General features: G+C 40.7%; 1 protein-coding gene across 1 annotated transcript in view; it reads right to left on the bottom strand.

Moving 5' to 3' along the window:
• LOC136864648 (peroxidase) overlaps positions 1-26,365 on the bottom strand; it is a 331,409-nt gene that overhangs the window by 124,761 nt on the left and 180,283 nt on the right. The window contains exon 8 of the mRNA XM_067141918.2: positions 6,663-6,860. Coding sequence (XP_066998019.2) covers positions 6,663-6,860 — 198 coding nt within the window. The remainder of the gene's footprint in view (positions 1-6,662; positions 6,861-26,365) is intronic.

Below are 26,365 nucleotides of genomic sequence, written 5' to 3'. Positions count from 1 at the left end.
TCCATCGGGCGCGTCCCATGGGAATTGGGGAAGCTCGTTGGCTCTGCCACTAGCAGAGTCAGAGGGTAGTAGGGAAATAAAATACCACCGTGAAAAAACTGGTCCCTTGCCAGGGTTACGGTGAAGACTGGTAAATGACCAGAAGCCAAAAAACATCTTGAGGCAACCTCTAGGGCTAACAACCCTAGTTGTAAAAGGATGGGTACCCGTCCAAAGCAAAGTCAAGTCAAAAAGCATGATGGCACAACATTTCAAGAAACATACCCCAGGGGGTAAATCTTCGGATAAATCCCTCGTCGTGAACGCCACGGCGCACGAGTATCGTTCGGATTCTGGGGGAGACTCGACATCATGCAAGAGACGAGTCGGAGCGTTTCGGTGTACCCCGAAGAGTCAAAAACTCAGGCCAAAATCTAAAACCTTTCTAGCAACTTTCAACATAAATTCACTTACAAAAACTGGCAAGCTGAAAACCCTCGCCAAAGCTCTTCACGAAAATCAGATATCCATAATGGCCCTACAGGAAACAAGGTACGCAGATGAAGAGATTTTTGAATCCGAAGGCTACCGACTTTTCAAGAGCAAAGCGCAAAGAGGAATCCTCAATGGAGCTGTGATGCTTGGAATCGCGTTTGCTGTTAGAACCAAGATCCTTAAATCGGTTGCAAATTTCGAACCTGTGAATGACAGATTGTCTATACTCACAATTAAATGCGCGAACAAAACCTACGCCCTAGTTAACGCACATGCTCCTACAAACGATAAGAATAAGTCTGATCAAGACGAAGTTGATAATTTCTGGGACCTACTGGATGAAAAATTAAACAAAATTCCCAAACCCCATGTCAAGCTTCTTTTGGGTGACTTCAATGCCCAACTAGGTCGTGAACAGAAGTACAAGAAAGTTATAGGAAATTACCCTGCTCACAAAAGAACCAATCCCAACGGCAAAAGACTGGTGTCCATTTCCGAAAATCACAATCTGCAGGTCATGTCGACCCACTTTCGCCATCTACCCAGAAAGCAAATGACTTGGCGTTGTCCCGTCCAAGCTTTCGGAGAGTTCCAAATTGATCATGTTGCAATCTCCAGGAGAAACAGCCCTGAGATTATGAATGTCTAGGTAAAGAAATGCATCAATGTGGCCTCAGATCATTATATGTCTCTTATCAAATTCAAACCAGTACCCGCAAACACAAGGAAGACAACCAAACAGATCACACGCTTTGACAATGATAAACTTCGGCAAAGGGTCGAGGAGTTCCAGGAGAAGGCTAGACCAAATGACTGTGACTTTAACAACGCCAAAAGTCTCCTTGTTGAGGCCGCTAAAGACGTTGCAGAAATCAAGAGAAGCAAAAAGCATGCCTGGTGGAATGGTACCTGCGAATCAGTCCTCCAAGAAAGACTCAATGCGTGGAAACAGTACTACTCTACAAAATCAGAAAATGATTGGGAAACGTACAAAACCCAACGTGCCCAAGCAGCTAGGGTGTTCAGAACTGAGAAACGTAAATACGAAAAATCTCTCATTGAAAAGATAGAACAAAACTTTAGGAAGAATGAAAGCAGAGAGTACTACAGAGCCTTCAAACGCAAACTCACCGGCTATAAACCACCATCTCTATGCTTTGAGCGAAAGGACGGCACACTGGCGACGTCAAATGAAGAAAATTGCAGCATTCTGGCAGATTACTTCAAGAATTTACTTAACTGCTCTAAACCGCAAAGCGCCATTGAGACCAAGGAACTCTTACTCAGATACCCAGATTCCAGACCACGCGACAGAGATAAAATCAAGCGCCACATTGCCCGTCTCAAAAATAACAAAGCGCCGGGAAAGACTCAGTATTAGCACAACTATGGAAATATGCCCCAGAAGAATCACTTGATATCTTGCAAAAGCAAATAGAAGAAATTTGGAACAAGGAGACCCTACCCGAAGATTGGAAAATAGCTTTGATCCATCCATTACACAAAAAAAGGCAGCATGAAGAACATCAGCAACTACAGAGGATTATCTTTCCTACCCGTGACTTAGAAAATTCTATCACTTGCCATCCTGGAGCGTTTGGAAGCACAAGTCGAACATCAATTAGGTGAATACCAAGGAGGGTTCAGAAAAGGTTGCTCAACAGCTGAACAGATCCAAAATCTCAAAACGATCATCAGATATTGTACACTAAGGTCCAAGCATTATGTGTCTGTCTTTGTGGACTTTAAGAAAGCGTACGACTCCATTGACCGGGAAGTCCTGCTAAACATCTTAAATGAATTTGGAGTTGATTTGAAACTGCTGGCATTAATTAGAGCCACCCTGACCGATACAAAATCCAAGGTGAAGTTCCACGGATATCTCTCGCATTCCTTTGACATCAAAACAGGAGTCCGACAAGGAGCTATCCCCGATACTCTTCAACTGTGTTCTTGAAAAGATCATCAGAACCTGGCGGGTGAGATTACAGGAAACGAACTACAGTCCATTGAGAATAGGAACCAAATCCAAGGGGATCGCAACAGACTGCTTAGCATTTGCCGATGATATTGCTGTTCTCTCAAACGACATAGAAACCGCTAGAGCTCAAGTTGAAATTTTAAAGGAAATTGCCGAACAAACTGGTTTGCAGATATCGTTTGAGAAAACAGAAGTAATGACTAACATCAAAGAGGCTCCACCAAAACTCCATACAAAATACGGGGACATCACCCGAGTAGACAAATTCAAATACCTGGGTGAGATCATCATGAAAAATGGACTGGACAAAGAAGCACTTCAGGAGCGAGTACGCAAACTGGAAATAGCCTACCAAACATCCCGCACAATCTACAACAAAAAATGCCTTTCCCAGAACACCAAGATACGTCACTATGAAACAGTTCTGAAGCCAGTAGTTCTATATGCAGCCGAAACCTTGTCTCTAAATGCCAACAAAGGACTCCTTGAAGAACTGGAGAAAAGAGAACGCAAATTTGTGAGAGGAATCTTGGGACCAAAGTACAGAAATGGAATCCATCAAAAGAGTTCCAACAAGGAAGTCTACAGCAAAATAGAGAAAATTACCGACACAATCAGAAAAAATACGGGCACGTTTTTACGGTCATCTGAAAAGAATGGACGGAAGAAAGTTAACTAAAGAAATCTTTCACTTTTATTATTCAAACCCTAAAAGCACAATTCCCTGGTTTAGAAATACCAAAGAAGACCTGCAAATGCTACATATCTCAGCTGAAGACGCCCTTAACAGAGATCTCTTCCGCAAGAAAATATTGACGAACGGGCTAAACCGAGACGAGCAACCGAAGAGAAGACACGGTGCCCCTTGGACAGAGGAGCGTAAGCAGGCCCACTCACAAAGAATGAGGGAAATTTGGGCTCTAAAGTAGGCCAAGTTCAGTGTCAAATGCAACAGGACTGAACGTGGTCCTTGATGGCCCCAGCGAATTATATATATATATATATAATTAAAGATTAATTATTGAATGGTACAAGTTAAAGTAAGACGTGGATATGGGGTATATGGCCTAATAACAATTATCAGTGTCAGGACCAATAGTTACAGTTTAATTTTAAAATTGAGGATTCAATCGACTTTTGGATTGAGATATTTAACAACCGAGATTTTGTTAACACATGAACATTTCAATAATTTTTGATGGAATTATAGACATTTTTGTCATGACTTGTGATAGAATCAGAGATACGAGCTCATAACCAGTTAAGTAATTAAGGATCCAAGGTTCAAATAAAAAATATGTGACAATTATTTTGCACAGTTTAAGGGTTATGCATTTGAAAACTGTTGAGTGATGTGAAAAATGTATGATGGAATAAGTATGCACATGACATTTTATGGATTGATTTTTTCAATTATTTTATTGTTGTCAATTAGTCAATAATTAAGTTGATTAATATTCATCATAATAGTACCTGCACCAGGCCTCACGGGAGGTCACATGCCATTTCTTATCATAATAGTAATTTACTGTAATTTATTAAATTCTATCATCGATTTATGATGATACTGATAATATTGCATTCCATTTTCAATCTAGTTCATCAGTAATTAATTTGGAACATTATCTTTTCTATATTTGTGTGTTAAATTACAATCGAATATAATGATTTTATAATTACGGTAAATAAACAATGTTTCGATAATTATCCAGTTTCAAATGAATTTAATGTGGATTTAGTCGATTATTGTATCAAGGTCACTTTAAGTTTAAATGAAAATTCAATTAATTACAGTCAATTTTTCAATTAATCCAAATAATATAATTTACATTTAATCTAATTTCATTTATATATTAATTTGCAACTGTTATTATTGTTGTTAACATTTGTAACTGATTATTCTATTTTTATTATTTCGTAACTTCTTTTTAAATTTTTGTTAACTCAGCTTTTAAAATTCTTTCGTTAATTTAATATGTATCCTTGGCTATACAAATACTCACATCCGACCATCCTGTTTTATTACGTAGTGAATCTGTAGTTAGAGACCTGTATGTATCTACTCTGACGTGCGGACGGTCTACGAGCACGGAGGCAAAATTCAAGATCCCATATTTCTCATACGAAGTAAATATTAGACGGGTACAGTATGTATGTATGTATGTATGTATGTATGTATGTATGTATGTATGTATGTATGTATGTATGTATGTATGTATGTATGTATGTATGTATGTATGTATGTATGTATGTATGTATGTATGTATGTATGTATGTATGTATTGGAACAGGAACGCCCGTACTTCAATTGTTCAGAGAGCATGGATGACGTCAAGGCGTGTACGGCCCATGCTTAGAGAGTATGAGAGAAGAGTAGTGCAATACATTTATGATTAATGGGGAACTTGCTGTTTATTCAAGAGATAAGCAAAGGAATTATATCACCTTTTACAGATGTATTGCGAGATTGCCCTTGAAGGTGCGGAGGAGACGTTATTCTGCGGCGTCGGCGTCGTCCTTCGTCGCCGGTGTCGGCGTCGTTCCGCGTCGTTGGTGTTGTCTCAGCACTGGACGTTGAAGACGACTCGAACCTGAGGCAGATCGTGCAGCGTGAAACAGTTGTTAAGGAGCGGAGAAGTGAAGAACTCCCGCACAGAATGCCAAGGGGATCTGGTGCGACATTTTTCTACCGCACCGCGAATTAAGGCGAAGCACTTTTGAATAGTTTCCCCTGTAATAGTGTTGGACGCACTTTCAAAGATGAAATCAAAGTCACAGTAGACACTATCGTACTTGAAGTAAACAATGAAAGCGATCTGGAACCTTCCGAGATGCAAAAACACTTCGCTCAATCTAAAAAAAAAAATCCTTGGATACAGTCTTTGCACTGTATACATAAACACAGCACGCACATTCTCGTTGAAATAAACTAGAGCTTCGACGAAAATATGTAGAAATAGTTTAAGACAGTCCAAGTCCTGTTACGTCGTAATTTTTCAGAGACAAGGTCATCACTGAGGCGCAATTTTTGACAGTTTCATGAGGGGTTTGACATAGTCTTCAAATGAAGTGAAGGTTGGCACAGTTTATGCTAGGAAATATTAACACTTTTCACGCGGAGCGATAGACATAGTCTTTGAGGGAGAAAAAAGTAGGCACTGTTCTTTATAAAATAACGTAACACTAATCGTAAAAAAAACTGCTCAGTCGCTAGGACACAATGTTATGAGGTAGCTTGACACGGTAGAGGAAACAACTACAGCACAGTTTCAAACGTACAGTCTCTTTAAATTCACAGTCCGCAAACGAAATACAAATGCACAGCTCTACAGACTGATAGAAACGAAATTAAGCTTTAGTTCACGCGCAAAGTCCAAGTCCACGGAGAAGGCTTTCAACACTAACACATTCGAATGCAAGTACCCATCCGGACAGAGTGACGAACCGTATAGCGACGTGCTTGCTTGCATACACACACTGAGTGACACACGCACTCACCGCATACTGCACACACTGCTTTACTCAAGGCTAGCGACTGCCCTTTATTGCCGATGGTCGGAAGGCATGGTTGCACATGTGGGCATCTAGAAAAATTTATATCTCGGCCATCCTTCCGCCGATTTACGTGAAATTTCGGTTAGCAGCATTTATTGTTCAGGCCTACAAGGTGACGTCCTCGAAATTATGATATTACATTCCGTTCGTGATGAAATGTCATGGAACAGGACAGAACTTTCGGTGTGACGTCACTTGGCCTTGGCTGGTACTCTGGAGCAGTGCGAGCTTGCATGTTGTCTCCCACAATACCTGCGCGTTCGGCGCTCGTTTTGAATGCATACAGCCGGGTGTTTGTGAGTTCCTCTCAAGAAATGAATGAACGTGAATGCTCGCAAGGCATTCCCGTTTCAGTATGTATGTATGTATGTATGTATGTATGTATGTATGTATGTATGTATGTATGTATGTATGTATAATGTTCGGAAAGGATAATAAGGGTATTTGTGGCGATTCAAAGAAAGGGGAAACAAGAACGCCAAGTGCACGCATAACACTGGAGATTTTAACAAATTTAAAGCAATGAAGAGGTTATTTAATCTGTAAAGTTACTTATACGTAAGTCCTGACAAAAATGTATTGTCCATAGACCTTGCACTACATCTATGTAAGGTAATGCCGTATCTATTATGGAAAGTAAGATTCAACTTACCCAAATATATTGGTAGAAGCTCTTTGTATGTGATGTGCTGAATGATCGCTGCCACTATTCGTCGCGTCTCTTGGAACAATGTTTCATCGTCCCAAGTTGGATTGAGCTGCTCCAGTTCTGTAGCTAGTCGATTGTGTTCCCTCATGAGTATCACCTGGAGAGCTGTCAACTGCGGGTTCTGATTTGCACGATTGTCACCTGTCAGTGAAAAGAAAGAAGCACATGGAAAATATCAGCGTGTTCCTTGACGCAGTAAAAATACTACTTAAAAATAAAAACTAGTACTGAAAAATCAAAAATTGACGTATGACAATTGAAAGCCCTGTATCGTGTATCAACGACCTCGGGTGATGCGGTACAGCTACAACTAAAAGCGATGCAACTCGCTTATTGTTAGACGACTCGGGGTATCTGACGGTGAGATAGCAGTCCCGTTCTAGAAAGCCAAGAATAACGGCCGAGAGGATTCGTCGTGCTGACCACACTACACCTCGTAATCTGCAGGCCTTTGGGATGAGCAGCAGTCGCTTAGTAGGCCAAGGCGCTTCAAAGGCTGTAGTGCCGTGGGATTTGGTTTGGTTCTTCCCTGACGGAATGCAACTGTCAGTACACAACACAACTGTCCTTATTACAGGATAACGTAATACCATACAATGAAATGGACAGGAAACTGTTATAATTGTTAAATAAATATGTGAAGTGAGGGGCACGCCTGGCAACTGAAGCTCGATATGAAGAACTTCACGGAACTTCACTGGGGGTGAGGTTCTTGGTTATCGAATAGGAGACCATGTGTTCGAATACTGGAATGGATCATATTTACTGGACATCGTTTCTCTGTTGTGTAGCTGCACCATATTAAGAATATTTGCCTTTCCATTCCGAATGCTTGCAATGAGCGCGTAGTTCATCATTCGTGACCCCTCGAAGAACTGTTATAGAAAAGTGAGTATGCTAAAACCCATGCACAGTGGGGAATAGCCTTACAATATTAATTGCGTTCATACCATTTGCCAGTTAGCTCGAGGAAGCGTACCCGCCTGTCAACTTGAGAAGCAGGGTTCGAGACCTACACTATGCCTACATTTTTTTGAACTTGAACTGCGTGAACAGTCAGTTATATATATGCCAACATATTGTGACCCCGTGGCCTGTAAACATGAACTGGCCCGACTTCCAACGAACTGAAAGAAGTATAGTCAGAGAAGATCACATGACCCCAATTACGATTATCTTCATCTCGGCAAAGGCGCACCGATCGACCTTCTGTCCATTGAAGAGAGACACTTGGCCTAATCGATTGCGGACCGTGTATGGGCATCCAGGTTAATTGGTCGCCTGAATGAACGCCACCGAATTTCGAACGATTCCTCCTGTTATGTTTCGTCTAACCCGTTGTCTTCTTCCCTTGTAGAAATCCGCTTTAAAGGGCTGTGAATGGTAGAGGTCCAATGCCCCTTAGAGCCGCCAATGCTGTATCCATCACTGACCTAGGTGAAACGCCACACTCCTAATGCACATGTGACTGATGGTCAGTGATATCGCATCCGCTAATATGAGCCAACAACAAAAAAATCTTATGGCATGTAATTACATTCCGTTAAAAATTACTGACAAAAGCCTGTGTATCAAGATAATCCAAATGAAACTTAAACATATTAAGCATGGCAAGTCCCTGACATTCTAACAGTGAGTCAGGTATAATGTTCAACATGAAATGTTAGTGATGTCGCTCCTCGTGATACAGTTGAACCTGAGTTATACGTATATCAAGGTGAAAAGCCGATTTTACGTATAACTAAGAATTACTCACAAATCAGATTTAGGTGTTATGACATAATTATTGAAACCATTTTCTTTATTCTCAAGAATACGATTAAAACATGCTATTTCAGAAACCCATCGCAGATGGTCAGATGAGGGTTTAGCCAATAAAAAAGGGGAAGGATTGGAGAAGGGAGGACAAAAACCGCGAACCATAGAAACAACAATAAATGCAGCACCACACAAGGTACTTAAATAAACACAACAACCCAAAACAAAAAGAAAGAAGACACTTTCCTGGAAAATCCTGCTTTCCAACCTTCTTCCCTGTTGAAAACGAAACCATAAGTGAACCATACCAAAGGGAATCCGAAGAAGAAGGGGTGAGGTAATAAGTGTACCTTACCTTCGGGTTAGTATTTATCTCAGTCTAAGTAAATAATAATCCCTTGAAGGCTGGATAAATTTAATATAAATCTCTGAAAATTACATGAATTAGCAGTTTCACAGTTCTTGAAGTAAAATAATCATATATCATTTAAAATAAACCCAAATTAATCTTTTAAATCTCACTTGCGTTTGTGTAATAGTTCTTTTAAGAATGATCCATTTTACCTTGAACATCAATCATTACAATATCCAAGTTAATACGTAAATTAAAACAAAATGAAATTTGGAAAACACGGAGTTAATATTTAACCTTGTCAAGCTACAATTTTCAAGCGAAACCTAATACACCAAAGCAGTCTCACCCAGGAATTACCTCGAGGAGTAAAATACTAGTAAAATAAAATTCCATACATCAGAATGTGTGCCGCAAGATTCACATTAAAAACATGTTCAAGCTGAATAACCCAGCAAGTATCAGCACTCATTCACAACATAATAAATAAATATGTTGGTAGACACTCGCACATGATCATTTTAGTCAAGTGTCAGACGCTAACTCTCAGTAGCTAGATAAGATAAATATTAGTCAAGGCCCACCAGGTAACCAGTGTACAGAAAAGATGGCCATGATGTAATACGTAACAATGTACATTTAAGAAACCGACGATAACGTTCGGGCTTCGCATCGACCATATTTCCATTGTTGTAATAACTGTACATATTAATAATATAAGAGAAAGTATAATTTAAAATTTAAAAATATGTATTTGGACACCTAAAACTGAGCGCACAGCTCGAAAGAAAACTACACTACACACTTACTATTATAACTTAAACACGTCCGCATTTCCCATGAAATTATTAAATAAGGGTCGGGCTGAGCAGCTCGGACGGGAGTGCGCTGGCCTTCTGAGCGTAACTTGGCAGTTTCGATCCTGTCACAGTCCGGTGGTATTTGAAAATGGTGCTGAGGTACGTCACTCCCCTGTCGGTATATTTACTGGCACTATAAGAACTCCTGTTGGACAAAATCCACGCACCTCGGTGTCTCCGAAACCCGTAAATGTAGCTAGTGGGACGTAAAATCAATAACATTATTATGAAATAACATTTACACACGTGGAAACATAAGGAAAATGTTTTGATAACCAATTAACACACCCAAGCGTATCAACGTTTTTACTCCCATAATGTCATAATAAGAGGTTGGCGAACTGGTAAGCACACAGTATGCGACCGCAAGACCGGGCGTCACTTTGGCAGCCATCTTGAATATTTTAACAATTTTGAGCATTTCCACATTAAAGATGTCAAATTTCTCACGGATTTTCACTTTAAGCACACGTATATTGTATTTTCTTCATAATGTTTCACTTAAAATACTCACGATGAAGGTCGAAAATAATCACGGTTGGTCGTGAATGTATCATTTGCAATCACAACTTCAAAACAGTAAAACAATGTCCTGGAATTACGTCACTGATTATATTAAGGGTCTAGCCGGTATCAAACAGTATCCTTCCGGCAAGAGCGACTTCCATTTCCACCAATATCTTGCTTCACCGGGAGCGAAAGTTCTCACCGGGTGAGAGATAACAAACGATCGACTCCCGACGAAGCGTCAGACACAGTCTCCTGCAAGCACATATCGTTACGCTCGCTACGGGCACGTTGGTTTCCACAGCATGGCCACTAGGTGGCAAGCCAGTTCAGCACACAACACTAGCAATAATTAAACAAGCACATAGGAGCATGTAATTAATAGCATTGTGAGAATTAATTATCTTCAAGTCCGTTGCTTAGAATAATGTACTAGTTCGATGGTGGACAAGGATACGAATTTCAAAGTCTGTAGTACATGAAAAATATAGTTTTACTGTAGGTAAAATTGTTACACATTAGTCTTCCTCGCCTGAACAACGAGCACGTCATGGGGCGCTGAATTACGAAAAGTTCATGTGTAATTGAAGACTTGAGAAAACAACCTTAAATGTGGGGTAACAAAATAATTGAGTCATTACCACACTGGTATCGTAGTAATTTATTCATTATAATACTGTGGCATAATTTTATTTAAGCGCTCAATATAGTCGCGGGGAATAAAGGAAGGAACCCTGGATGGCCGTGCCATAGGTTGTGTGAACTCCGTAGCGATAGGTAGGAACGAATTCCTCTAGTTGGAATTGAGCCGCAATCAGTGATTTAAATCATGTAGACCAATATATATCGGCCTAACGAAGAGCACAGCAAACATGGTTGGGGTGAGATTTAAACGGAGATGCACCGAATAATTGTCACAGGTTGATAAACAGGTCTTTTTCAGGGCTGGAATCGTCTGAATTTCACTCAATTGATCCGCTACTATGCTAAATTCCACAGATCTAACACCACACATGATTAAGATTAGAATTATAGAGTAACAGGAACCGATAATACTATTTATTTGTGCTGAACTGAGAGATGTGCGTATTTACAGGAATGGCCGTAGACAGCTGGCCAGCTCTTACAAAGAAAGAGGGTTTGTGTGTTGGTAGTTTCCCTTGGACCTGGCGTCCTCAAGAGGCTATAAAATCTCCACTGACAAGGGAAGATGCTCCTTCTGCTTTGAAATACCAACTGTGACATGTCGTAATTCGCGAGCCAACAAGACAATTTATTTGCGAAGATTTTGTTCAACTGAAGTACAATCGCCGTGAGTTAGCTCACAAGAGCTAGTGAAGATATAAAATTATAAGTTTTATCTAACGCTCACGCGAACTGTGTTATTAACGTGTGCAGGTCGTTTAAAACATAGCCGCTTGCAAGGATTTATTACAACCAGGCCAGTTCTCTTACTTTAGTGCCGCATAGATTGAACCTATAACTACACGGAGGTTATAGTCAAATAGTAACCAATACTAAGGTCGTAATCGTGTATTCGAGTATGCTAAGCGGTGAAGTAGATGGTTCTAACTCAACATTTCCAGATACGACCGATATCAAGGTGATTGCAACCATTAAGTATTCAGGAGTCGACGAGAGGACTTTCATCCCTGTGATGTGTGCCGTGGTCGTGGGCTAAGCACGCATGACATAGCGGTTATGTGAGTCGTCGCTGATGGGGAGGTTGCTGCCTAGTTAAGTCCTTTTGTTCTGTAGCATGTGAAATGATGTCAGTATACACTAGTTTAGCGCTGATTTAAACAAGTAATTTAATCTGTAAATGTAAGCCAGAATGGCAATTATATTGCTTATTTTAGTAAAATTAAATAAGTTCACGGCTGTATGCATGCACATTCCGCGAGCTATATGATGTATATAATTTAGATGGAAATAGGTGTATGTTATAATTATTTGCATTTTATTCCCGTGTGTGTTCATTTTAGATAGAATTGTATTGGCAGATTCATCATAATAACCTAATGGGCTGTACGCCATCAGCGTCATAATATTAAAGAGGATTAGACTAGAGACAGCATATGTTAAGATGTTTCTTTGCATGACACATGTATTTCAGCTGCGGAGAGAAGCAACGGGAGATCTTACAACATCGAAGGTAGAATAGGGTCTTTAAATGTGGTGGCAGGCAAATTCATAAATGTAGTGGTCATCGAAGTAGGATAATTCATATATGAGGTTATAGAATTGCCGATCGATATTTACGGGGCTGAGCTAACAAGAGATAGGCAATGAAAGCCACGTTGTTATATTTTGAGCTAAGATATATATATATATATGAGTTGATAAGCCAGCTTATTTTTTGCGAGATCTATGGAAGGCTGTGTGTTTTATTTTGCTGGTGAGAATTCCGTGCCATTTTGAATCGCTGAGAATGTTGGCTAGAAAAACCACCTTAACTCAGCTGTAGACTGAGGGCAGAGAGAGAGGTGAAAGTTCTTTACAAATTATCCCTTTATCTGCGTGGAATGCCTGACCACAAAGCCCAGTTATTTTGATGTTACGTTGCTAACCAGCTGATCTTCCCTGTCGTGTCAAAAATGCTGCTATGCGGTGCCTATGTGGGAGACATGCAACGTTCCGAGCCCGGAAATATGTTGGGTTCTAGACCCGATACCTCTATGAACTTCAGTGTATATATTCTGTATGTTTCATTTTACAGGTGTGGATAATTTAATTTTTGTTGTATGTCGTTGTGTCCAGTGTACTTTAGTGTTGTGGTGTTGCCTATTGTTTGTTAACGGGGAGACCTAGTCCGATGGCCATTTATGCGAAGAAAGGTTCTGACCTTATCCGTGATCATAGGTTCGGACCCATATGATTAGAGTCTGTGTCATTTTGGAAGGAAAATTCAGACGCAGTCCTGAACAAGTGTTTTATATATTTGTCACCGAGTGATCGGAATGAATATATGTAATTTAGGCCAATTACTAGTGTATCGGATATTACTACCGCATCTCATGAACGGTTAGAAATCGAGCCTTCGGGCAGAGAACAAGGGACTTAACGTGGCAAGCAACACATATTCCATGTCACAAAAGACTTAAATATTGATACCTCGGTTTGGATACCCACTTTATTGTAAAGTTTTGTTTCAAAATGTTTTCATGTAAATATGCGTGTATCATTATTTTTATTAACACAACTAATGGTCGGTTGTTCATTTGATTTATATTTGTTTTCATTTAGCATAATTTCATCACATGCTTTTAGTTTAATAAATCCATTTTACTCGATTACCTGAGTTCTCATTCACTAGTGTACCAGGAAAAGTTGTTGGGCTATTGAGCATGGGAAAGGTCTCTGGTAGTGTACGATCCTTAGGAGCCGGTACAGAGAAGGGAGTTCGTAGGGCGAAATAATAGATGTTACTTTTCTAATGAAAATTTCTTCAAAATCTAGATGAAAAATAACCCTCTTATCTCGCATTTAAGATTTTTAAAATAACTTGAAAATATCTTCTCGCATAGGTATGTTCAACTCAAAATTGAAATTCAGAAACTCTCTGATATAAATAAAGTTGAACATAAACTTACCCCTTCATAAAATTCATACGGTGAATGCAGTTTCATAAGTCTTTAAAAGTTCAAAATAAACACTTATTTTCATCAGTCACACTCATTTGAAACCTACAGTCTTTTTAAATTCATGCCTACAATCTGTTTAAATTATTAAATTGAAATTCATAAGTTGAATGTGGTTTCACAAGTCTTTGGAATGTTCAAAAATAAACATTTGTTTTCATAAATCACTCATATGAAACCCTGGAGACTTTTTAAATTGATGCCTAAATTCTGATTAAATTCTTAAATTAATAATCACACGAAAATTAACTTTCATTAATTGGCACTTGTAATTGGTGGTTAACGTAGCACTTAAAAATGATTGGGAAATGTGCCTCTTCAATAAGTCAATGATTGTCTAGTGCAATAGTTTTTAAAGTATTCACTTGCTTTTACCAGATTAAAATGCTAAATGCACTCATATCACCTGAGATTTGTGTAGCCTGGAACTGGTGAATGCGGCTCCGCGACAGGCTACTGGAACTCCAACGATGTTGTCAGCAAGATGTCGAACCAATTACCACCAACGTCGTACCACGTTCCATATCCTTCGATCGAACCACGTACCACATCCAACGTCGTAATATGTCCCACGTCGAGTCATGTGTTGAGTTAATATGAGGCTTTATACTGGGTCAAGATTTCTGGTGTCGTATAATGTTGTTGACACACGAGAAAGTTCAATTGGGACTGAATCATGAGTGTGAAAATGAAGCACTGTCTGTTATCCGAACATTTGCAAGTCAAGAATAAATAGCATTGCACTTACAATGACGTGAATTTGAATCAAATTTCGTAATCTGCACTTTATCACACCGTCCTTTATCTCACTTCAAAGTAATGCTCAAAAACAGTAATAGCTTTTAAAATGAATTAAAACACAGTCTGAAGTTTTTGAAACACATGTCACAGTTCGAACAGTCCTTAAATATTCACACTTCTTAAATAACATGAGCTTTTAAGGATACTGTTCATATAATGCGAGATATTTACACTGAACACAATGTTCATGACGTTCAGAACTCGTTGTATTATGTTTGAAGCGAAACTTAAAGTTCACAGTTTATGGAAATGGCGAGTGTAAGTCAAGTCCACACACGATGCGTTTAGCTTTCTCTGCCTATCACCAGCACAAGTCTTAAGTAAGTTTTCAATGTTAATTAGCTTCACTTAAGTCAGTATTTCCTATAAATGACATACAATGTCCTTAATGTTTACTCTATTGTCTGATATCACTGTTCAAACACTAGATATAAATGTGAAAATTTTTCACATTGGGCTATAATAATTATTGAGTTTCTGATTATTAAAATACTCTAAGTTAGAGCAGTCACAGTTCAATGTTAAACACACGTAGAAATGTAATCAAGTTCGGAAATGCACCGTCAATAATAAAGTTCAAATCGTCACACACAGTATTTTTTCAAATCCGTAACACTGTATCTGAGAATGACAGATTTCAACTTAATTCACACTGAAAATTTTACAAGTCCACAACACGGCAGAAAATTTATAAGTCTCGTCTTATTATACGCTGAATTTTTCTAAGTCTTTCCGTACGGCAGACGTTTCATAACTCCGACGGATCACTTCGCGTAAAGCGACACGACTATAGCACCATCTCACATGGTCGAGTTGTGTATTGCAACTGCCTGTACTCAGCGAGGCGATGCTTTTATATACTGAAAGCTGGCTTGCTCGCAGCTTCCAGCGAAGAAGATGTGTTTTGTTTCCATCTTAATATCTCGGAAACTAGTAGATGGATTTCCTTCAAATTTTGGCTACTTTACTTTTCAAATACGAGCTTCACGCTGGTGCACATCATACGTTTGTAGTTTACGGCGTTTAGTAGATATTAAAATGCTTCTAGATCATTCTAGATGGGTGGGTCTGCAGCATGTGGCGATTACGTCACCCAGCCGGTTCCCTGCTTGAGACGTAGCGCTGTCTCTCTCACTCCCCTAGCGAGCAGCTGAGTCACGAATATTCGTTCGGCACGCTGTCTCCAAATGTTAGAGCTAACAATTCATTAATTAATTATGAATTACAAAGATGATGTGCCAGGCCGTAGGCATTCCTGGTACACTAGATTTGTATGTGCGTACTTCCTGTCCATATACTTTGGCATATTTTATAAGTTAGAGATTTTTATTGCCCACATCCGGACGCACCACGCGCTTCTACCCTGAGCTAGGCCGAAATTAAGACAGGATACGGTACAGTAGCATACCTTCGTACTTTACTTGCAGAAAGGAATAATTAGTTTTACTTGGTTTAGATGATCAGTCAATTAATATAACTCGAGGAGTGTATCGTTTGAAGAGAGAAGTAGGTATACAGGCTGTTTCAAAAATAGAGGGCAAAATTTCAGGAATGTTTTCCCCATACCTAGACAATAAGAACGTTCATTACAGCATATGTCCAGTACTGTTTGCTTTCCGGGTTGTGGCCTTCAAAATAGTGATATCCATAGGAACATTTTCTTCCCGCGAGTAGTTGCCGTGACAGAAGATATTAACAGGACCCTCTGACAGTTCAAACCGAGGCGAAGGGCACATTGATTGTTGTATTTAGCATCTGTGCGAAGTGTTCTCAAACCAGGAGCTGGCAGAAGTGCACTTCATGTATGGTAAGGCGGGCGGCAATGCTACGCTGGTTCGTCGTTTGTACCAGGAAGATGTCCAGATCGGAAGACATTTGAAAGGTCCCATCGACGCCTCTTCTCTCATGGGAAGTATACATCTACTGGTTTGGATAAGGGACAACAAAGATCGACAACTCGGGATGTAGAGGAGGAAATTCTCCGTCTATCAGCACGCGAAGATTAGCGTTGCAAGGGGATATTCCTCATACGCCTGTCTGGAGAATGTTGGGAGAGCAATAGTTGTATTCTGATCATTTGTAACGTGACAGCCCTGTCACCTGCAGATTACCGTTCATGGTTTTTATGTTCTACCAGTGGTTCTTGCAGCAGTGTGCTACAAATCCGAACTTTCCAGCCTTAGTGTTATTCACAAATGACTCGCACTTTACATAAGATAGCATTACAAGCGTCCACAATCAGCATGTATGGGCACATGAAAACCCCCATGCAAGTTTTCCATCTCTTCACCAAGTGCGGTTCTCCCTCAACATGTGGACCGATATCATTTGTGATCGGTTAGTTGAATCTCATGTACTTGTAAACAGACTTACGGGGCAGGCGTACACACACTTCCTGGAAAACACCATACCACATGTTTATGAAGACACTCCACTGGCCATTCGCCAACAAACTCATTTCCCGCACACATCCGTAATACGGTTCTTCGGTACTTGGGTAGAAAGTTTCCTGATCGATGGATAGGTATAGGTGGCCCAATTACTTGGCCTCCACGGTCACCAGATTGGAACCTCTCGACGTACACTTGTGGGGCCATTTAAAATTATTGGTGTATTCGTTTCCGGTGCCTGACGTCGAATCCCTTCGGAATCGAATTGTGGTAAGTTGTGAGGAAATACGGAATACTCCTAGAATTTGGGATCTTGTTCTCAGGGCCATGAGAAATCGATGTGAGGCCTATATTCAAGCAGGAGGTGGACATTCTGAACAGCTTCTGTAACGGCAACTACCTGCAGGAAGGAAAACGTTTCAGTGAAAATCACTCTTTTGAAGCCTATAACTCGGAAACCATTCATTTCCGGATATATGTTGTAATGAACTTTTTTCTGCACATGGGGAATACATTCCAGAAAGTATGCTGTCTACTTTTAAAACAACCTGTATGTGACGAACAATATGGCCAACACGAATTTCTCTAGGTCCACAAGGATGGACAGAGCTTTTCCATAACTATGAGTTGTTAACGATTCCGATGGTTTCGACTTGCTCTCGGTTTCTCCTAAGCAGCTATTGGATGATAAATGACGCGCTTTGATGCTGAAATACAATCGGACTGCAGAAAGCGTACGAAAAAGTACACATTTAAATAAATATTTGCTCTCGGTGACAGTTCATATTTGAAGATCGTCATATTTGGAGTATTTTCAATATTCCCTTAATAAGAGTTCATAGTTATTCAATAATGCTTGACCTTTCAGTAAAAATTTAAGGCAAAAAGCATTAAGTTTCATATTATCTTAATATCATCTATTAAATTAAGCTTCTCTTTCTACAGCACATAGTAAATCAGGTGAAACCAAAATTGATCTCATTCATATGATCTCGATAATCATTTACACCTTTTTCAGTTTTAGAGTTTTAATACCACAATATCCAACTCGTTATCTGAATGGTCAGCGTACTGACCTTCGTTTCAGAGGGTCCCGTGTTCGATTTCCGGCCGGCTCGGGGATTTTATGTGGAGTAACAAAACCGTGTTTATTACAAGCTAGTCTCCTTTTATTAACAATCCCCCAGACTCCTACTCTACATAAACACATACATAGACGTTCCAACAACCGCTAGATAGCGTGCGGTATCGCCTTGAGTCCGTACATCTCCTCCCCACCCTGGTCGATTTCCAGACGAACGACCAGCTGCACCGGTCGACTGATTCTGGAGCCGTCTGGCTGGCGTAGGATGATTGTTTGGATCTTTCCATCTCTCCCTGGAAGAGGCTCCTCTATTCTCGCTCGTTTCTATACGTGTCGTGGCCTAGAGTTCTCCTGGAGGAGGGCAACGTCTTCGATCCTTGGCGAACCCTGTTGATTGTGTGGTATTTTCACCTCGTGGTAGCTAAGGAGCTGGAGAAGATACTCTGCTTTCCAACGTTTCCAAAAATCTTCAAGAACTCGCTGCCTCGTTTTAAATTCCGATGTCAAATTTTCCCTATGGTGGGTTCTACTCCAAACGGGATGGCTGTTAACCTTTTTCCGACTAAAATGTGAGATGGGGTCAGAACATCGCCAGCGTTTGTGTCCTCGGTGATCGGTCTGGTGTTAAGGGCTGCTTTTATGCTGACAAGTGTTGTGTACAACCCTTCCTCGTCCTGCTGTGAGCGTCCTAGAACCTTCCTCAGGCATCGTTTGGTAGAACCGACCATCCTCTCCCAGAATCCTCCCCACCAAGCCGTGGCGCGATGAACTTCCGTTGGACTCCTTCGTGAGCACAGTAGTGATGCATACTGGGGTCTACCAAGACGTCTTCGAGGGCCATGAGTTCCTTATTCCCTGCGGAGGAAGTGCGTGCGTTGTCCGAGTATATAGTGTGGGGTATACCCCGTAGGCTAATGAATCTTTGCAAAGCCATCAGAAATGTTTCTGTTGACATATCGTTTGATAGTTCCAGGTGGAATGCGCGAGTGGAGGCACAAGTGAACAGAACTATGTACGATTTCTTAACTTCCCTGCCACATTTAACATACAGGGGGCCAGCGAAGTCCACACCTGTTACAGAAAATGGCACTGTAAGTTGTACACGATCAAGTGGTAGCGAGCTATCTTGCAAGGTAGGCATGAATGGAGTAGTTTCTTAATTGTTTGTCTAGTTTGTCTAATTAGCAATTTTGTGAAGGTGTGTTCACCATACAGTATAATTGGGTGTTTCTGCTCGTTGGTCAACTCCGCACATTGGAGTCTCCCACCTAGTCGAATTACACCTTGGTCCATGAAGGGGTTGAAGCGTGCAAGCTTAGATGTGTTGGGTAGCTGTACAGCTCGCTGCAGTGCGCTTATCTCGGCAGGAAATTTTTCTCGCTGAACGTTTTTGATCCAGCATGTTCGGGCGGTTTGCAATCCCGCGGTTGTCAATGCGTTAGATTGGGTTGTTTTATCTTTAATAGCTTGGATGAATCGAAATACCCATGTAGTAGTTTCCAGTAAGCGGTGAACCGTAGTACATCTAGGACGGGTTCAGTAGTGGTGGTTACGAGCACATTTGGCAGCTTTCTGATCTCTGAAATGGCAGGTGTTCCATTGTTATGTCAGGTGGCCAAATGTCGCTGTTAGTAAGCCTGCAGGGATCGCACCACCACATTTCTAAGGATAGTAGCTGGTCTGCGTCTATATCTCGCGTGAGATAATCTGCAGGGTATTGGTCTCAGGACAGTGTCGCCATTGGCTGGGAGTTGAGTGGCTAATTATCTCTGTTACACGATTGGCAATGAAGGTCTTCCATTTGTTTGGGTCGTTTTTTATCCATCCCAACGTCACTGTAGAGTCGCTCCACAGAGTGGCCCTGTTGAAGTCGAAACCTGTTTCCTTACGAAAATAGCGCAGGAGGCGAGTCCCTATAAATGCGGCGAGCAACTCTAATCATGGAAGCGTCACCTTCTTCACTAGTGCTAGTCTGTTTTTGCTGCAAACTCTGCGAGCGGGTGTAGTATAGTCCGGTGTTGACATCACATAAATAACTGCTCCGTATGCCCTCTCAGAGGCATCACAGAATACGTGCACATGTGATTCGTGATTTGTCTGCCCCATCCCGATCCATCTGGGGATGTTTATAGATGACAGGAAGTGAAGTTTGCTAATCCATGAATGCCAATCCTTTGCTATATCCGGAGGTAGTAACTCCTCCCAAGTTAAACCTCTAAGCCAGGTGTCCTGAAAGATTAATTTAGCAACAATTCCTACTGGTGCGAACAGTCCAACTGGGCGGTGGCACGAAGAATTCTTCTCTTAGTTTCTGGTTTGTGCATAAGATCGCTAGCAATCTTCTCCTTGTTGGTGAAGAGACGATCTTCAACAGTATTCCAGTCTACTCCCAGAACGGACGTCACTCTTCTTTCCTCCAGCGTTTCCTTGCGCCATAATGTCTTTAACGGTTCCGAGTTAGTTTCCCACTTGGAGAGTGGGAGTTTAATCTGTTGTAAGAGCGCGGTGAGTTCCTGATATATAGCGATTACCTTTGAGTCATCATTAACACTTGTAGTGGAGTCATCCATAAACATAGATTTGTCAACTAGCTCTGATACAACTCTGTATCTGTCCCGATTCAGTGTGGCAGTTTCCCTTATAAGGCCGACAGGAGGAATGGACTAGATGTCAGTCCAAAAGGCAAGCGTTTAAAGCGATAGGATATCAGCTCGTTTGATGTGTCACAGGTTCCGTCCTCCCTCCGCTCGACAGGATACCATAGAAATCTCGTAAGATCTCTATCATCCTCGTTGAGTGTTAATTGTAGGAATGCTTGTTGGCCGTCGCATACAATTGCCTTGGAGTGTCTTTTAAATCTTAACAATTTACCTAGAATTTCCGGTAACAGGTTAGGGCTCATTTCCAGCGCGTCGTTCAGAGATGGAGGGTCTGTTTCGTGGGAGGAAGCGTCGAAGACGACTCTGTATTTTGTGCTACTCGCGTTGGATTTCTTCACAATGTGGTGGGGTAGGTAAAACACATCCCCAGAACAGTTGTTGAGGAACGGCCTCTACTTGATCTCTCCGTATATAATCTAACATGTGTTTATGGTAAATGGACTTCAGCTCATCATTCCTCTGTAGTCTATTTTCTAATGAGGAGAATCGCCTTTCTGCTGTGGTGAAGTTGGAGGAAAAGAGAACGCCCTCTTTCCTAGGTAGCGAGACAATTGTCTTCCTTACGGTAGGTATTATGGAAATCTTGGAGAATGGCGTGATCCTTGGGTGACAGTGCTCGCCCTTGATGTTCCTTAATGCCGATGGTTTCCAACTCCCAAAACTGACGTACATTGTCATCGGAGATTTCATCTACAGCAAATGAAATATGATGGACCATTATCTGGTTGACTGTAACGCCGGATCTGTTTCCGCTAACGACGTATCCAAATATAGTAGGCAGTAGAACAAGAGAATGGGATACTCTCTTTGGTTGTTTCATAGTCACAATCTTCCAGTAGTGGTCTGCGCCTATGAGAAGTTCTATTGGAAGTTCTCTTTCGTCTTGCGGATCTGTAAGTTTGAGTTTGTTGAGTGAAGCCAGGACCGTTATGTCATGCGGTGGCGTCAGTTGTGATGTATAGGTGTTGTGACTTTCGAAAGCACCAACTGAAATACGAGCATTAGTCGAAAATCCCATCATTTCAAATGAAACGTTCCTTCTTGAAGTCCTAGAAGGTGATTCAAATGTGGTTAACTCCAATGTCTGGCTATGATTAGCGTTGAGTTCCAGTGAATCTATCAGAGAATGAACGGGTAAGTTTCAGTTTTCCTGTCGGTCCTCCGATCCACGTGCGAATAGTCTGAAGTTATGTGAAGTTAGAAGCGGTGACTTCTATTTTGCCAATGGAAGAAGGCAGGGTGTCTGCTTTACTGCAGATATATACGTGATGGATACCCTAACACTGGTTCAGGATGCCTTTCCTCGTTTGAAACACCTATCCTTATTGTGACCTTTCCTGAGACACAGGAAACAACGTTTTGCCGTCTTAAGTTTATCAGTTCTAACCTTGGGGTCTTGTATTTGTTGACAGTCTTGGCCCCAGTGCCCTTCATTTTCACAATACACACAAAACGGTGCCGTTTCTCGCTTGCTTCTTCTCGCAGCATTGTTTGTTTTTGTGTTCACCTGAAAAGCGGAGGTTGTAGGAATGTGAGGTGCTGCAGGAAAAAGATCTCCCCGTATTTTTTGTGCGTTTGATAGCTCCTTCGACCTCTTCATTAAGGAATTTCATTAGGCTCGAGAGATTCCCTTTTTGCGTGTTGCGTGAGCCAACGGCGACAGATGTCTTTCGGAAAGGCACGCAGTAGCTTAGGAGCGAGTATCCTTCTGTATAGTCCACGTCCTCTCCTACTGCTCGCAAGGCTTGAATTCGCCTGTGACATTCGATGTACGTATTGTTTAGTATTTCCGGGTTCTCTGAATCTGCAACCTCAAGATTTTCTAAGAAATATAGATGTGATTGGATAATTCTATTTTTATCCCCGTTGCGTGATATCAGAATCTGCTTAATTTGTTCGTATGTGTCGCTTGTAACGGCTATCCCGTCGACTAGCCGCTTTGGTTCCCCTTCCAAGTATCCGCGCAGAAAGACGTGTTTCTTTATGGCGGAGACTGATGGATTTCTGTCTATGGATGCTTCAAATTGTTCCCAAAACCGGGACCATTCCTCGATTTTCCCGTGAAAATTGTAGTTTTATCGTTGGTAACCTGACTTCTGGGACAACGTTGTGAACCGTTGGATTTGTAGGAGGTTGGGTGGCGACATTCGTGCTATTTCCAACTTGACTCTGCTCCAGAAGATGTTTCGCCCTTCTAACAGCTCATTTGCTTTTTTCTGTGTACTCTTCACATGCTATTGTATTTGCATTGTATTCTACGTCATCGAGCAGATCTTGAATAGAATCATCTAAGGCGAGTAAGTTGTCCAAAGCTTCACGTAAACGTTCACTGAAATGCTCTATTTCGTCAACAGGTGTGGAATGATCGAATGTATTTATTTGATTTATGAGGCGTGTGGCATTTACTCGATGAGTTATCCGTTTATGTTTTAATTTTGAAAGATGCCCTGCAATTTCAGTCATGTTGATGCTGGGTTCTCGCTTGACGTAATTTCGAGTAGAAATGACGAATCGTCGTATTAGGTTTAGTTCCTAGAGAAGTGACAGATGGCAGCACCAGTCAAGATGACCAGAGTGGATTTGTGGTATCAAGTCTTCTCTGTCACAAAATGGCGCCTTCGGAATTAAATGATGGGTTCAAGCATTCATACAACTAAACGCGTATCTAAACCAATCATTACGGTACTAAAGGGAAAAACAACTATTGAGCCAAGCCCTACTTGAATGCCAGTAAGTAGTATATTTGACTAAGAAAGAGGATGAAGCCTGTACTTATCCGTCGTGTTGAGGCTAAACGTGATGACGTGAGGCTAGTGATTTAAAGTGAACTTAACATCACTGCCTTCTCCTCACAGAAACGACCGAGTATGTTTCGGAAGCCGATAGTATTCGTGGTTCGTGTGAACTCTCAATATTTTCTCGGGTTTCGGCACCAAAATTGGGGAGGAACAACACCGTGTTTATTACAAGCTAGTATCCTTTTATTAACAATACCCCAGACTCAGACTCTACATAAACACATACAAAGACGTTTCAACAACCGTTAGATAGCGTGCGGTATCGCCTTGAGTCCGTTACATTTTAACATTCATTAGCTAATTTCAATGGCCCGGGGGCTGGGTGTTTGTGCCGTCTCCAACATCCCTGCAACTCACACACCACACATAACACTATCCTCCACCACAATAACACGCAGTTACCTACGCATGGCAGAAGCCACCCGCTCTCATCGGAGGGTCTGCCTTACAAGGGCTGCACTCGGCTAGAAATAGCCAGACGAAATAAATAAATAAATAAATAAATAAATAAATAAATAAATAAATAAATAAATAAATAAATAAATAATAAATAAATAAATAAATAAATAAATAAATAAATAAATAAATAAATAAATAAATAAATAAATAAATAAATAAATACCACAATGAGTTTGAAGAATAACTGTCTTGAACAATCTGAAGAATTCTGCGTTGCTAAATTTCACGACATATAAAAATAAATTAATTTTACTATTATGCTGGTTTAGTTTGACTGAGGTGTACTGTACGAATCCTCCTGATTTCAGGGTCATTTTCTACAACAGTACAGAGACCATGGAATCTAGGAGCTAATTTACAGGTGAATTCATCAACGTCTTTACTAGCAAAGTTCGGTTTAACAAAAACCTTACCATCCACAAACAGATTAGACGGTTGACGACCTTTATTATAGTGACTAAGTCCTTTAGCATAAGAAACCTTTAGTCTCTTTCTTTCTTTCTTTCTTTCTTTCTTTCTTTCTTTCTTTCTTTCTTTCTTCGTTTCACACCTTACTTATCTGTTCAGGATCTTTTGTGTCTGACAATAAATAACCCAATTTCAACAAATTAGGCAGTGGAGAAAATGGGGGTGAACGACAACATGAGATACATTGGTGTCTGCATATGCGACTCCTGGACAGCAGAGTCGATAGCGTACATCAATCAGTGGAGGCCGAAATAATTCTGATGAATATCGTGATGAAATGCAATCCAAAAGCGGACTTCAATTTGCGATTGACTCTTTCGGCGTTCGAGGCGCCGGATGATACGGAGATGTATGTAGTTACATGTGATATGGACAGTTCAAAACAAAACATACGAAAGAGATTACATGAGAAATACCTACCATTGTGGGTGAAATGTAACTTAGTTGGGCTAAAGGAAAGGGAAATCGAGTTCAAACAATTGATAACAGTCGGATCGTAGTTGATCGCGTCGGAAATATCCAGGAAAAATGAGTATATCAATCCACGCACTCCAGCATGAACATGCTTCCGTCCTTAAGACGGGGTAGTGGACCAACGAAGTGAATTAACGACCTTTCAATGGGTTGCATAGCTTGAGATGACGCTGCCAGACCCATTCGTGTGTTTAACGATGGCTTACTTACGGCACAAGTTTGACGGGCTTTTACCATCTGTCTAATCTGGATATCTATTCTTTTCCATTTGAAGAATTGCCGTGTTTTGAAAACACCAAAGTGTGTGCAAACAGGCGAGTTATTAAATTACTGGAATTTAATGGCCTTGAGAATTTATGGACAAACAATCTAGAATCGGTGATCCTTACGGGTCGTACAATAGAGCACACCATTACGTAAAGAGTATGGTATAATACACTTACCAGATTTATGTCATTGATGATCACTTTTAATTGAACATCCAAATACTAGTACCTCCTAAGAACTTGATAAAGCGAAGGCAAATATGACAAAATAGCGTTGACACAGCCATAAATACAATTTGAGACTTTCGAAAGGTTTTGACATTTTCTTCCTTAGAATTATCAGAAGATTCTCTAAACTTTCTACTTAAACAGTTAAGAATGATATTATCAGAACCCTCGATAAGGCGAACATCAAACTTAAAAGCAGAAATCGTAATTGCACACCGTACCAACCAGCCAGTGGATGTAAGTTTTTAAATAACACGTGTTAATGCCTGCTTGCCAGTTTCTAAACAAAAGTGAGAATGTTGACGTTCATTCTAATTTTTTACAGACAGAAGATTATAGCAAGGCACTCTAACTCACGCACAGAATGTTTACTCTCTAGAGGGCACAGAATACGCGAAGCGTACGCAACTACTCGTCTGCTTAAATCTGTTTGTACTGCAGAACAAGAAGCATCAGTCTAGATAATTAGTTGTTTAGCCAAATCAGGTATTGCTAGTACAGGGGCATTGGATAAAGCGGTTTTCAGTTTACCTAAACTTCTTGCTGAGGTTGATTTCAGACAAATAATTTTGCATTTTAGCGCGAAGGGAATTTAGAGGAGCAGCAATTTCAGCGAAATTCGTAATAAACTTACGGAAGAAGTTCACCATTTCTATGAATCTCGCAATACCTTTTCGACCTTTGGGCCGTGAGAACTCCTGAATAGTATGAGTAGGAGACTGATCAATTGTTATGCCATCAGGCGACAAATTATGCCCAAGAAACTAAATTTGAGGTTTTGCGAAACTAACTTTTGAGATCTTGACTGTTAGGCCTGCCTTACTTAACCTTACAAGTACTTCTCGGATTGGATGAAATGATCATTGAAGGTCTTAATGTAGACAACAACGTCTTCGAGGT

The sequence above is a fragment of the Anabrus simplex genome, chromosome 2, assembly GCF_040414725.1.
Source record: "Anabrus simplex isolate iqAnaSimp1 chromosome 2, ASM4041472v1, whole genome shotgun sequence".
NCBI lineage: Eukaryota > Metazoa > Arthropoda > Insecta > Orthoptera > Tettigoniidae > Anabrus > Anabrus simplex.
Note: the sequence above shows the minus strand (reverse complement) of the source record. Positions and strands in the feature narration are given on the sequence as shown.